The sequence below is a fragment of the Glandiceps talaboti genome, chromosome 20 (assembly GCF_964340395.1).
Source record: "Glandiceps talaboti chromosome 20, keGlaTala1.1, whole genome shotgun sequence".
NCBI lineage: Eukaryota > Metazoa > Hemichordata > Enteropneusta > Spengelidae > Glandiceps > Glandiceps talaboti.
Genome location: NC_135568.1, coordinates 9,817,203 through 9,830,067, shown reverse-complemented (window position 1 = coordinate 9,830,067; position 12,865 = coordinate 9,817,203). Strand labels below are relative to the sequence as shown.

At 35.9% G+C, this 12,865-nt stretch overlaps 1 protein-coding gene across 1 annotated transcript; it reads left to right on the top strand.

The window, feature by feature from the left end:
- The first annotated feature begins 2,036 nt into the window (after positions 1–2,036).
- LOC144450511 (uncharacterized) lies at positions 2,037–12,441 on the top strand. Its single transcript, XM_078141151.1, has 8 exons — positions 2,037–2,160; positions 3,500–3,652; positions 5,311–5,462; positions 6,039–6,322; positions 7,105–7,326; positions 8,253–8,411; positions 9,180–9,249; positions 10,825–12,441. The coding sequence occupies exons 1-8, from the start codon at positions 2,063–2,065 to the stop codon at positions 10,887–10,889; spliced, it is 1,203 nt and encodes a 400-aa protein (XP_077997277.1). The 5' UTR covers positions 2,037–2,062; the 3' UTR covers positions 10,890–12,441.
- Positions 12,442–12,865: the final 424 nt, after the last annotated feature.

Sequence of the window (12,865 nt, the reverse complement as noted above, 5' to 3'; positions counted from 1 at the left end):
ACTATATAAACTATATATATATATATATATTTTTATTCTACCCCTGATGAGTGAGGAATACGCACCTCACGAAACAGTTCTGTATGGTCAATAGCAAGTACTTTTGTTCAAATTTTCAAAACCTGTATATATATATATATATATATATATATATATATATATATATATATATATATATATATATATATATATATATATACTAGTATATATATATATATACACACACGCGCTGTTAATTTTATCACGAGAGAGAGAGAGAGAGAGAGAGAGAGAGAGAGAGAGAGAGAGGGGGGGGGGAGATACACACACACAGTGACACAAACATTGTAATGGCAGTCACCCACCTCATAATGAAATATAGGGTTAGGAACTTACTGCGACGAAGCCGTCAGAAATTTTGCAATTGTACTCGGTAAACAACTCCGAGCTCTGGTCCTGAGGTTTAATTTGGTTCAAATCATGATCATAATATCCACCCCCCCCCCCCCCCCGTTGAGACCACCAGAATTTTCATGCTCCCCCCCCTAGTACCCCCATTTTCTTTCATGGCCCCATTTTCTGTAAATTCTGCTCGTTCCTAAATGTGAAACAGTGTGTTAGAGTTAAATGTGATGTACATGATAAAATTATATTGCAGCGTCGCAGCAATGCTGCTGTTTTTATTGACATGTTTTGTGCCTGAGACAGAATGCGATGTGACTGACAATGAGGGGAATTATTGTCCGCTCTTTACTTTGATGACCACGTCCAATGTTCGACAAACCATAAATTAATAGGTACACCTTATTTCGTTGGTGTCTTTTCATTCGTTTGACTGACAGATCAGCCGCTGGGGGCGCAATCTAATCTCATTAGGACAGGCTAATCATTTGTAAAACCATTATATATATATATATATATATATATATATATATATATATATATATATATATATATATATATATATATATATATATATATATATATATATATATATATGTGTGTGTTGAGGGTAGAAGAAAATCAAGTCGGGTTTTTCGTCTCTACAAGCCTGTTTCGTGAGTAAATCACTCGTCAGGAGATGTTGATGTACTGAATATACCTCGTATAAATCGTGTGGTGTAAGGCGGGATTTACCTAGGGTGTTGAGTGGTGCTTTTGTTTGTACAAAAGGTGTCAATTATGTGTGCGATGGGTCAGGTGTTACACAACAATGTTTTATTTCGATGGCGACAAGAGGATACAAGTTCATTTCGTTTATTTAATGTGGATAGTTCGGGTCGGCAGATAATAAAGAACTTTTCTTTGAGGCATAAATTGCACTTCTTGGTTGCGCTATTGTAGGTTGGGTGGGATGAAAGTCGTCGCCAGGAAATGGAGTGGTCGATGTTTTTATCCTTGAGGGTCCAGATATGTTTGCTGAGTTCCGTAGAGTTCCTATGTTTAGTGTGTCGGAATGATGCTGTGTGGTTTCTGTACCTTGTCTTAAACTCGTTTTCTGTGAGCCCGATGTATGTTTCTGTAATGGAGTTGTCCTTGCGTGTGACGGCTGCTTGGTAGATTACGGATTGCTGTAGGCAGTTTTCGTTGAGCGGGCATGTTTTCTTTTGCCGACAGAGTAGATACTACTGCATACAAAGAAGCATTCATCACACTCAAAGACCACAAACCGAATTTCAGCAACAAACCTACCTGCCGGCTTATCAACCCCACAAAATCCGAGATAGGCAAAATCAGTAAACAAATACTCGACCGAATCAACACCAAAATTCTAAATTCGACAAAGTTCAACCAATGGAAGAATACAGCATCAGTAATCGAATGGTTCAAAGCCATCGAAAACAAACAAGCCAGACCCAGGCAAAATGAAGTATGATATTTTCTTACTAGTATCAATGTTATATAATACAACCCTGTTTTGTACAGAGTATAGCATCAGTATAGACGGCAAGATACGTCCGATGTATGAGAGCGCCCCGTCACGGCCTGCCAATGCATACAGACTAAGCATCAGCATTTAAATTGTAATCTGACCTTATGACTTGATGTGGCCTTGGAATCAGCTGCCATTTATACCTCCCTTATGTACGCGTATAGGACGGTTCTAGGGTATCGAATATTTCAGACACGCACGCCCCACTCCACTCCACTCCACTCCACACCACACCACTGCACTTTCAGGTAGGCCACTTTTCATTTACACGGGGAGTAGAACTGGTTGTGTAGCTGTTTTTCATTGATCAAACAATATGATAGCATATATAATAGCAGTAACGACAGTTCCTCTGTCAGTGAATGAGTGAGGAAGGTGGTGGACCAACAAGGACCATCCAGCGTATTTACGTCGTCCTAGTGAAGCCATATTGTTTTCATAAAATGATAAAGTGATTGCTGTTATCACTCAGCGTCCTTTCTTGACATGAGGAAAACAGCTCCCACAGACAATCTAATCGAAACTAAAATTACGTTTTGTACTATGTGTACACTCACTTTATTTCATTTTTAATGCGTTCATTACCATCCACACAGTGACATAAAGTGGTTTCATCTTCTTTCAAAGCACGGCCTGTGTTCACTGAAGCCGGCCGTACGAAAAAAGTAACAACGAAAATACAGCTGAACCACTAGCCTGACTTACATGTATTGTAATTTAGTATAAAGTGCATCACTTGACAAAGCATACAAGTTCACAACTGACAATGATTAATACAAAAATCCAGAATGCATACTGCCATGCATGAAGGAACTCGGTAATAACAACAGATACCCAGTACATGCAGGACACACTTCCAGTTCAAATACAGTCACTAATACGTAAAACGTAGGCTATTGTAACCAGCAATTATTCAGCAAGAGTTATGAAACACTCCCAACACTTTCAAAACTAAGACCAAAACCAGAGTACTAAACTGGTACACAGCAATATGCACAGTTATAGATAATACTACAATACAATACAATCAAACATTTATACAGTGAATACAATAATTATTGGTGTCCTCAAAGGACAAGACAAGAACATTTATTTGGAGTGATCTATGAAATTCCTTGCCAGGGTCAGACCAACACAGGTCAATGCAAACACACATACACATAGGGAGACAGAGAGATCACTCAAAACGAGATTTTTAGAACATAGAAGACCACGTTCCAGGACATCTGAAGTCTCCCAGCACATCCACATCGAATCACCAGGACATTCAGTCAACATAAACAATGTAAATATTCACTCATAGTGACAAAGCCCCTTCGGTCACTCGTATATTAGTTATATCCATTGGCTGAAGGAAGATAATTGTTGTAGTTGTTGTATTTGTGATAGTCACGGTTATTCATAACTTATTTTTACATTCAGTCAACATAAACAATGTAAATATTCTTGACACTGAAACTAGTCCAGCGACTCATAGTGACAAAGCCCCTTCGGTCACTCGTATATATCCCTTGGCTGAACGAAGAGAATTGTTGTAGTTGTTGTATTTGTGATAGTCGTGGTTATTCATAACTTATTTTTACTTAGCCAATTTCAGACCATGGCTAAACCTACATTGGTGTGCTTAGATGACTATGAAGATTATTCAAGAAACCACCTTGACAAGATGGCTCTTTCTTACTTCACATCCGGTGCTGATACTGAGAGCACTTTAAGGGAGAACAGACGAGCGTATACTCGGTGAGTTGCCCCACGTGTTAAAATTCATATGGCTATCATATTTTGGTTTTCATTCGGTAAGTAGATGAAAAGTGATTAGGCTATGTTCGCCATTTATTTTCTCAGCAGTAATGTGGATGACAAGTAGGTATTTATTTTGAATCTAATAAAACAATTTTACTATGTTTTTCTTCTTTAAAACATACAATGTGAAACACCATAGAAACACTGTCCTTGATTGTAACTAAATAACTGCAACAAACTAAAAATTAATGTTGAAAACGATTGTTTTTGTTCGTAAAGGACGTCATTTGTAGATAATAATCACAACATCACACTTCACAAGTACAGAAACATTCCCACCAAGTTTCAACCCCATTCACCATGCAGCTTCAAGATATATTTTGACCAAAATTGCCATTTTTTACCTAAGTTGCATATCGCTGATGGGATTATCACGTTGTAAATACAGCTACATGTACACATGCCAAGATGTATCAGTCGAATCTGCTCGGTAGTTTTGGAATTATAAATTTTTCACCAAAAAGAAACATGTTTAGGCCTAATTTGCAGATCACTAATGGGATCATCATGTTATGAACAATTCTTAATCTAACCACCACTACGCACATTCCCAACAAATGTCAACCCAATCTACTCAATTATTTTGGCATTATAGATTTTTGACCAAAAAGACATATTTTAGCCCTAATTTTCATACCATTGATTGGATCATCATGTGATAAACAATTCTTAATCTAAACACCTGCAAATTTCAGCCCAATCTGCTCAGTAGTTTTAGAATTAAACATTTTTGACCAGAAAAGAAACATTTTCATACCTAATTTGCTTATCACTGATGGGATCATGTCAAATCACATACCGGTGGTAAGATCATTTTGATTTGAACAATTTCCCAAATAGACACCCCAGCTAATATACCCACCAAATATCATGGCAATCGGTCCAGTAGTTTTTTACTTTAAGTTGTTTAATACATACACACATCCACACAGTCAGACAGACACTTTGTCATGCCTGTATCACTACTGAAATTTATCAGTTCAGTTGTGCTACATTTCAACGTCTGGCTCAACAAAAATCTTAACCGACAGAGATATTTATGGAGAATGACGTTACAATGTAACAATGTTAGTAAGAATGTTTTTGTTTTCTTTCAGTCTTTAGTTCTGAAACATCACCTTGCATTAATAATTTGATTTAGTACTTGTGACTAGTTGTGCCCAGTTTGTTTACAGATCGACAGCAAACATTTTAAAAAATCGTTATAATATATATATATATATATATATATATATATATATATATATATATATATATATATATATATATATATAAATATATATATATATTATAACAATATATATATATATTCCTAAATGAATATCCATATATATGTAATTATATATATATATATATATATATATATATATATATATATATATATAATATATATATATCTAATTTTTGTAATAATTTTATTATAAATATTTTATCGTTAATATATATATTTTTTTTACAGTCATTTTAAAATATCGTTTTGGAATTCACGAGTTACATGCTTAAACGCGTTTTTCTTTGTTTAGAACATCATAATAAAGTTGCTTTGTTATTTAAAATTCCTAATTGTGTCTGTTTTCTATTTTGTGTTTTGAAAGGTTGAAACTAAGACCAAGGGTACTGATTGATGTTTCTGAGAGACAGTTGTCAACGTCAATACTCGGTTGCCCAATAGATTTCCCAGTATGCATTGCTCCTACAGGTTTTCACGGTCTTGCATGCGATGAAGGTGAAGTGGCCTCCGTTAAAGGTGAGAATACAGCCAAGGATATCCCTTTCCTTTCATTAAACGACAACGGCCACAAGGTTTAAATGCAGTAAAGATAGCACACGGTCATTGGTTCCAAAATGTAAACAACAGTAGTAGCAGGAACGTATATACACTACTAATTACAGTGTACAACCATAGACAGTGGAGTCTCCCCTCCACTGTCTATGGTACAACAGACACACATAGAAGACGTGGTAGATTGTGCATGTTTGAACTTTACACTGAGCGCACAGACCACAAAGTGAAATACTTTCACAATGAGAGGTCAACCGTTGCTATCCTTATTCTGTTTATGTTAACATGAAATTTGTAGCCAATCTAAATGAACGAGATATCTCTCATGCTCTATTCCCTATAACCATTGACGGTACTGTATTAATCTGTATGTCTCCGTACATACTGCATATGCCACGCTATCATTGCCGGCGTTGTATTTAATTCTCAAACAGTTCTAGAAGAATGTTTGGTAACTTAAAAAGTATACTGTACAGGCAGGGTCTATGGTACAGGGTATTGACGATGTTTTGAAATAATTTTACACGTATCGTTCTGTAGCTGCTGATAGCATGAACACTTGCATGGTACTCAGCACGTACGCAAACTATCCACTAGAAAAGGTCGGTCAATCAGCCCCTAATGCCGTAAAATGGTTTCAGTTGTATGTATGGAAATCGCGAAGCATATCAGAGGCACTTGTACACAGGGCAGAAAAAGCTGGTTTTACGGCATTGGTATTGACTGTTGACGTTGCATGTGTTGGTAAAAGACGTAGTGATCAGTATGAAGGATTCAAACTGCCACCTCATTTGGAGACGTCACACCTGCCGAAAGACATGCGGGTAATTACCAACCGTAAATATATCACTTCCCTTCATAGATGTATGTATGTATGTATGTATGTATGTATGTATGTATGTGTGTATGTGTGTGTGTGTGTGTGTATGTATGTATGTATGTATGTATGTATGTATGTATGCATGCGTACGTGTGTATGTGTACGTGTATATATAATTATATATATAAATATATATATATATATGTGTGTGTGTATGTATGTATGTATGAATGTATGTATGTTATATAGTATGTATGTATGTATGTATGTATGTATGTATGTATGTATGTATGTATGTATGTCTGTCTGTCTGTCTGTCTGTCTGTCTGTCTGTCTGTCTGTCTAGATCTGTGGCTATGCATGCATGCATGCGCGCGCTAGTGTGTGTGTGTGTTTGTATGTATGTATGTATGTATGTATGTATGTATGTATGTATGTATGTATGTTATGGTTAGTTGGAAGGGTGGCTGGCTGGATGGATGGATGGATGTGTGTGTTTGTTTCTTTGTTTGTTTATATGTGTGTGTGTGCATGTGTGTATGTGCCTGTCTGACCCCCTCTCCCCAAAGGTTACCTGTACCCTTAATATATCTTTTCATATGTATCATACGTTGTATAGCTATTTGCACTATGCTACCATACTAGCATTTTGCAATAAATACCATGAACACTGTCCATAGCGAGTCAAGAAGTTGTCGCTATGTAACCTTGCCTTGTATTATGATTCAGATGAGTTGCTACAATATATAAGAAAATTAGAATATTAATATTCGTATATCTATACAGGTGCAAGACGGCATGGAAGAAGAATTTGGTGCTCCTGTTGGTTTCATCGATTCCTCATTGACATGGGAAAGTGTGAAGTGGTTAAAATCAATTACTAAACTACCCATTATACTCAAGGGTATTCTCACAGCAGAAGATGCTCTATTAGCCCTTCAGTACAAAGTTGATGCTATCATTGTATCGAACCATGGTGGAAGACAGTTAGATACCGTACAGGCCACAGTGAGTTTTACTTTAAAGTTGCTGTTCTTTCTCGATGTGATGTGGGAATTTAAAACAGTTACTGCACAAGCTGTAAGGCCAAATAAAAAAGTCGTTTGGTTCCGGTTACCCGACCCCACCTAGTTTTTCACGCCGAACCTAAACTTTTATTTTTACATATTCGAGAAAAACATAAGAAAATCGCGAAAATTGTGAAGTCTCGCAAGAAATAGTGGATGCGGAAACTGACATCAACTGAAAAAGACAATATAAAACTGTTCTCCCAATCTGTAATGGCTGTACATCTGATGAGAAATAGCCAATAACACAGAGACCATATATAAATCAACAGAAAACATAACTATCTGAACTAGACATATGAAAAAGAAATTTAAAAAATAAAATAAAAAATCTACCTACCCCACCTGTTTTAAAATTGAATGTAACATAATTAATTTTTACGCCCAATTGGAGTATATTTTTTCGATCAGACAACCAACAATATATTCACTGAAATTGCTAAAATACAAATTTTTAGATACCGTATATGTTCAATGAAAGGTCTGTATTATCCATAAGTAGTACAGTAATAAGTTTGATTCATTGGGGTGCTGATGTTTTGTGGCGGACCCAAAAATAAATTTGATCGGATTTATTGTACCATATTACGTGTACAGCTGCACCAATACATGTACCTAAAGATGATTCGCTACTTTTTGGCTAAGGTGTGCGACATTATGAGTAAGTCATAAAAAAAAACAGTTTCCAAACACATTCCAGTGTGCCACTAGTCTAGCCTTAGCATTATATTCGGTGCACAATAGATACACATCACACAACTATACATATTAGAATACCATCTAGCACAATGATGTTGATGATACTGTCTGTCAGTATCCTGGGTTTTGTATACTTATAAAGAAATGTTTTCTTTTTAATCTGCACAGATTGATGTTTTACCTGAGATAATATCAGCAGTAAATGGTGAAATAGAAGTGTACGTAGATGGCGGTATACGTACAGGTACTGATGTATTCAAAGCTATAGCACTGGGAGCTAAAGCTGTCTTCATCGGTAGACCAATAATATATGGACTTGCCTATGCGGTAAGGAGTCACAAATATCTAATTTTCTTAGAATTTATACCTGAAATTAGTACCTGAAATAGTATTTTAACGCACGCTAGATGGTCATAAAAGAACAAGGTCGATCCTGTGAGCTTGAGTGGAAGTAGTGTTACAGACGTTGAACACGAAACGGAATGTTTGCTATTTTTATGATACGCCTAGGTGTTAAAATTGTAACACTGGTGAAGAATATATATATATATATATATATATATATATATATATATATATATATATATATATATATATATATATATATATATATACACACTGTATATATAATATATATATATACACACACTATATATATATATATATATGTATATATATATATATACACTGTATATATAATATATATATATACACACTGTATATATATATATATATATATATACATATATATATATATATATATATATATATATATATATATATATATATATATATATATATATATATATATATATATATATATATATATATATATATCTGTGTGTGTGTGTGTGTGTGTGTGTTATACACTGCTTCACATTATGAATGAAATGTCATGCGTACTCGCGTTGTGGCGTAATCAGCCAGAAATAAATCGCGTATTTTCTCTTAGGTTGTGTTCATCTTGGCTTGTTCTACAACTTTATGTACTAGCAAGCTTTTCTCGTGTTGTATTCCATGCATATACTTGTATTGAATCTGTTTATAACTATACAACTGCATAATCTAATATTAAGCATATATGTGTTCATGTAGGGTCAAGAAGGCGCTAGACAAGTTCTTCAGATCTTAAAGGATGAACTGAGTCAGACCATGGCATTAGCAGGTAGGTATCTCACGATTTCTTAGGACAGTCTATGTGCTCTGCAGGAATAAGCAATCAGCTATGATCTAGTATAGGGAAAATTTGGGTATGTATCAACATTAGACTATAGGGACAAGATCAATTGTTCAATGTAGGATAAAAAAAACTAATTCTTGTACATGGGGGTAGGGGAGCCATTTTAGTACCCATCCTACAAAATCTGTTTTACTTTTAATGGATCTGTACATATGTACAAATATTTATAAAATATAATAATATGCCCGCCCTCAATATTTTGGGACACATCGCCTTTTCTGGCAAGGATAAGCAAGTATCTGGACTGTTGACGTCATTTACAATCATGGAGAATGCAACAACACTTGTTCACGGAGCATACTTCTTTCATGGTGGAAGTTATTCAAGTAGGGGGCCTGAGACATGCCAATTGTGTAGAGAAGCCGAGAAAAGGCTTGTTACTGGGAATCTAATAAAAAGAAGATAGGGAGAAGGAAAAGGAGCAGCAGAGAAAAACGAAGACGATTTAAAAATCTACTGACTGACCCATATTTGCTGTGAAAAAGTAATGAGAAACATAAACAAATATGATCACCCTTATAACGAACACCGACTTTATTCATCTTTCTGAACATGAACTGTACCTCCCCCGATCCGTGAGAAAACCGATTCGTATGTACATTTCAAGGTTTTACGTACGTTTCTATTCTTAGGAATGACGCTTGTTATGAAAGAGACGGCAAGCAAGACGTTAATATCTAGATTAAATCTTATACCAAAGAAACTATGAAGTGTGTAAAGATTGAGACATCAACGACCAATGTTATTACATAATTGGGGCGAACTTTAGTCAGGAATTAACGTTATTCCCACGTGACCTTTGTAGATAGAGAGTTGACGTCAAGCTCATTTATGAAATATAAGCTTAGATAAAATAGACATATTTTCCTTTAAACAATAAACATGCCTGTCGGGCTTATTCTCGCAAACTAGAGCTGTTATTTGTTTCGCGACACTGCTAAATAAAGGCAGCCGGTGCCGTAAGAGGATGGTGCCGTAAAAGAGGCTGTGGTTTACGACGATGGCCAGGCTCATTACAATACTAAATGCATGGAACTAAAATACAGTAAAGTGTCGACGAAGGATCTACTTTTCCCCACCACTCACTGGCTTTTTATTCATATCACTATATTCTACTTGATTTTACTACTGATTTTGATTGTGCTGTCGAAAACATTTTCAATTTTGACCAATTTAGTTAGAAGGGGCGATGATTGGATGGGGTGGGGTAGTTGTTCTGAGGCCTAACTAAAAGAATTTATTTTTTCATTGAACTGTTGATCTGGCCCCTAAGATAGGTCATGTTATTCAGCCTTAGTACTTCCAGTGGCCTACTATGTTTTAACGAAAATCTCACGACAATCATGTTCAAATAGTTTAAATAATACATTTAACAAAACAAATTTACAAATCTCAACAATGATGTTAAGACATATTTGTCAACATTAACAGTTCATCTTGCAGTCTTGGACCTAGTATAGCTAACATACTGAGTAATTGTTTTTTATCTTTGTTTTCCAGGTTGTCCTAAACTGACCGATATCACATCTTCACATGTTTTACAGGAAGTCAAATCAAGACTTTGAATAACAGGAGGAAGTTCAGTTCAGCTCAGAGAGATGTATGAATAAAGTGTTTGTTATAAGGGGTGACACTATTTTTAAATCAGTGTTTCTCATTACAATTTCATAGCAACTATGTGTCGGTCGGTCGATTAAAAAAAAGTAAAACAAAATAAATAATCATCTTCATGGTTCCCTGCATCTCCTTTTCCTCCTCTCTATAATCTTTTTACTGGATTCCTAGTAACAAGCCCTTTATCAGCTTCTCTACACAATTGGCGTGTTCTCAGGTCCCCTACTTGAATACAACTTCTGTCCTGAAAGAAATGTTCTGTTCGTGAACAAGTGTCATTGTCGTGTCCATGACTGTAGATGACGTCAACAGTCCAGACACTTGCTAATTCTTACCAGAAAGGACAATGTTCCGCAAAATATTAAGGGCGGAAGAACATTTTTTATTTCAATGTCGGAGCTGAAAATTTGGGTTGGTTGGGTAATGAGAAACATATAAAAAAAATTGAACACAGTACATGTTGTGAATTACTCGTATTTCACATGTGTTAACCCGAGTGATGGTCCGAGGTGATGGCCCGCTACCAATGTTGCAGTGGTGTAAGGAAGACGGCTGATTCTGGGACTGCACCCTTAATACGGTCAATAATGAGAGGGATTGGCGTTGGATCCAAGATTATAGTCTACAATGTGATATTGACTGGCCGTAAATACGAACACATGTGAGTTCTGAGAATTCCCCTTGCACCGAGTCATCCGTTTCACTATAGCAAAAAATTCTTCCATTTCTGAATTTCACGACATATCTTAGAAACGTGTATTTATGGGTACAAACAGATCCATTTAAAAGTAAAATTGATTTTTGTAGGATGAGTAATAAACTGGCTAAATAAACAACCTACACCTATGTAAAAGAATTTGGGTTTTTATCCAATGTTGAACTATTGGTTTTGTCTCTAGTGTAATGTTACAGTAGTATAAATAGGCAGTGATACCCCGGGTCCCATTTTGATAGTCAGTATTCTCAATCGAGCCGCTCTAAAGTAGTGATTATGTAACGGTTCCAGCCTTGAAGTAGATTAGACCTGATACATGAAATAATTACTCCACATTAGCCAGTTGAAGACCCGAACACTGCCAAGAAACCAAGATATAGCCTTATCCGGTATATAACATCAATATTTAACAAGAGGTATTGCTGCAACCGAGTATAGAGGTGAGTGTCTGCCCAATATCTCTTTAATGGCGCAGTCGGCTGGTAACGAATTTGTACATGTGCAGATAACATTGAGCTATACAATACACGAAAAGGGGTGTATCTCTCAGGTACACCGTCGCCTAGACTGTAAGATACGTCGTGTTGTTTAGCCCAATCAGGCTTCGTGTGCTGGCTGACACCGTGGCACGAATGTCGGCATCTGTATAGTTATGATCGCCTAGTTACAATTATAACTAGCCAAGATGAATGCTGTAAATAACGAAGTCGTCTCAGGGAGAAGATTGGCCCTCCCAAGCATAACTTGAGTCCTGGTATACTGTTTCATTCACAATATATGTTCAACAAATATTGTTGAGCAATGTAGCCACAGGTACTCGAATCAACTTTGTGTATTTCTTACCTGCCTCTTTACTTTTGATTTGTTACACAATCATTTTGCCCATTATGTAAACCGCTATTTGGATACAATTTCACATTCCTATTCTACTCGTTCCGCTACACATAACAATTTCTACGTACCCAAAGTTAACCTAACACAAAGTAAGCACAGTGTACCCTCACCAGATATATTATCCAATCAACCTCCTTTTGAAATGTACATAAAAATGTTCTTCTGTTTTGTATCTGGTAAATAAACAATTCAATTCAATTCAATTCAATTCAGCTCCCACATGATCTCTGGTCATTTTAAATTCATATTTGGATCGTCGTTTTGATTACCTTGCAATCTTTCTCATGTTGTGCTTTAGAGCTAAAGTAACTCATTAAC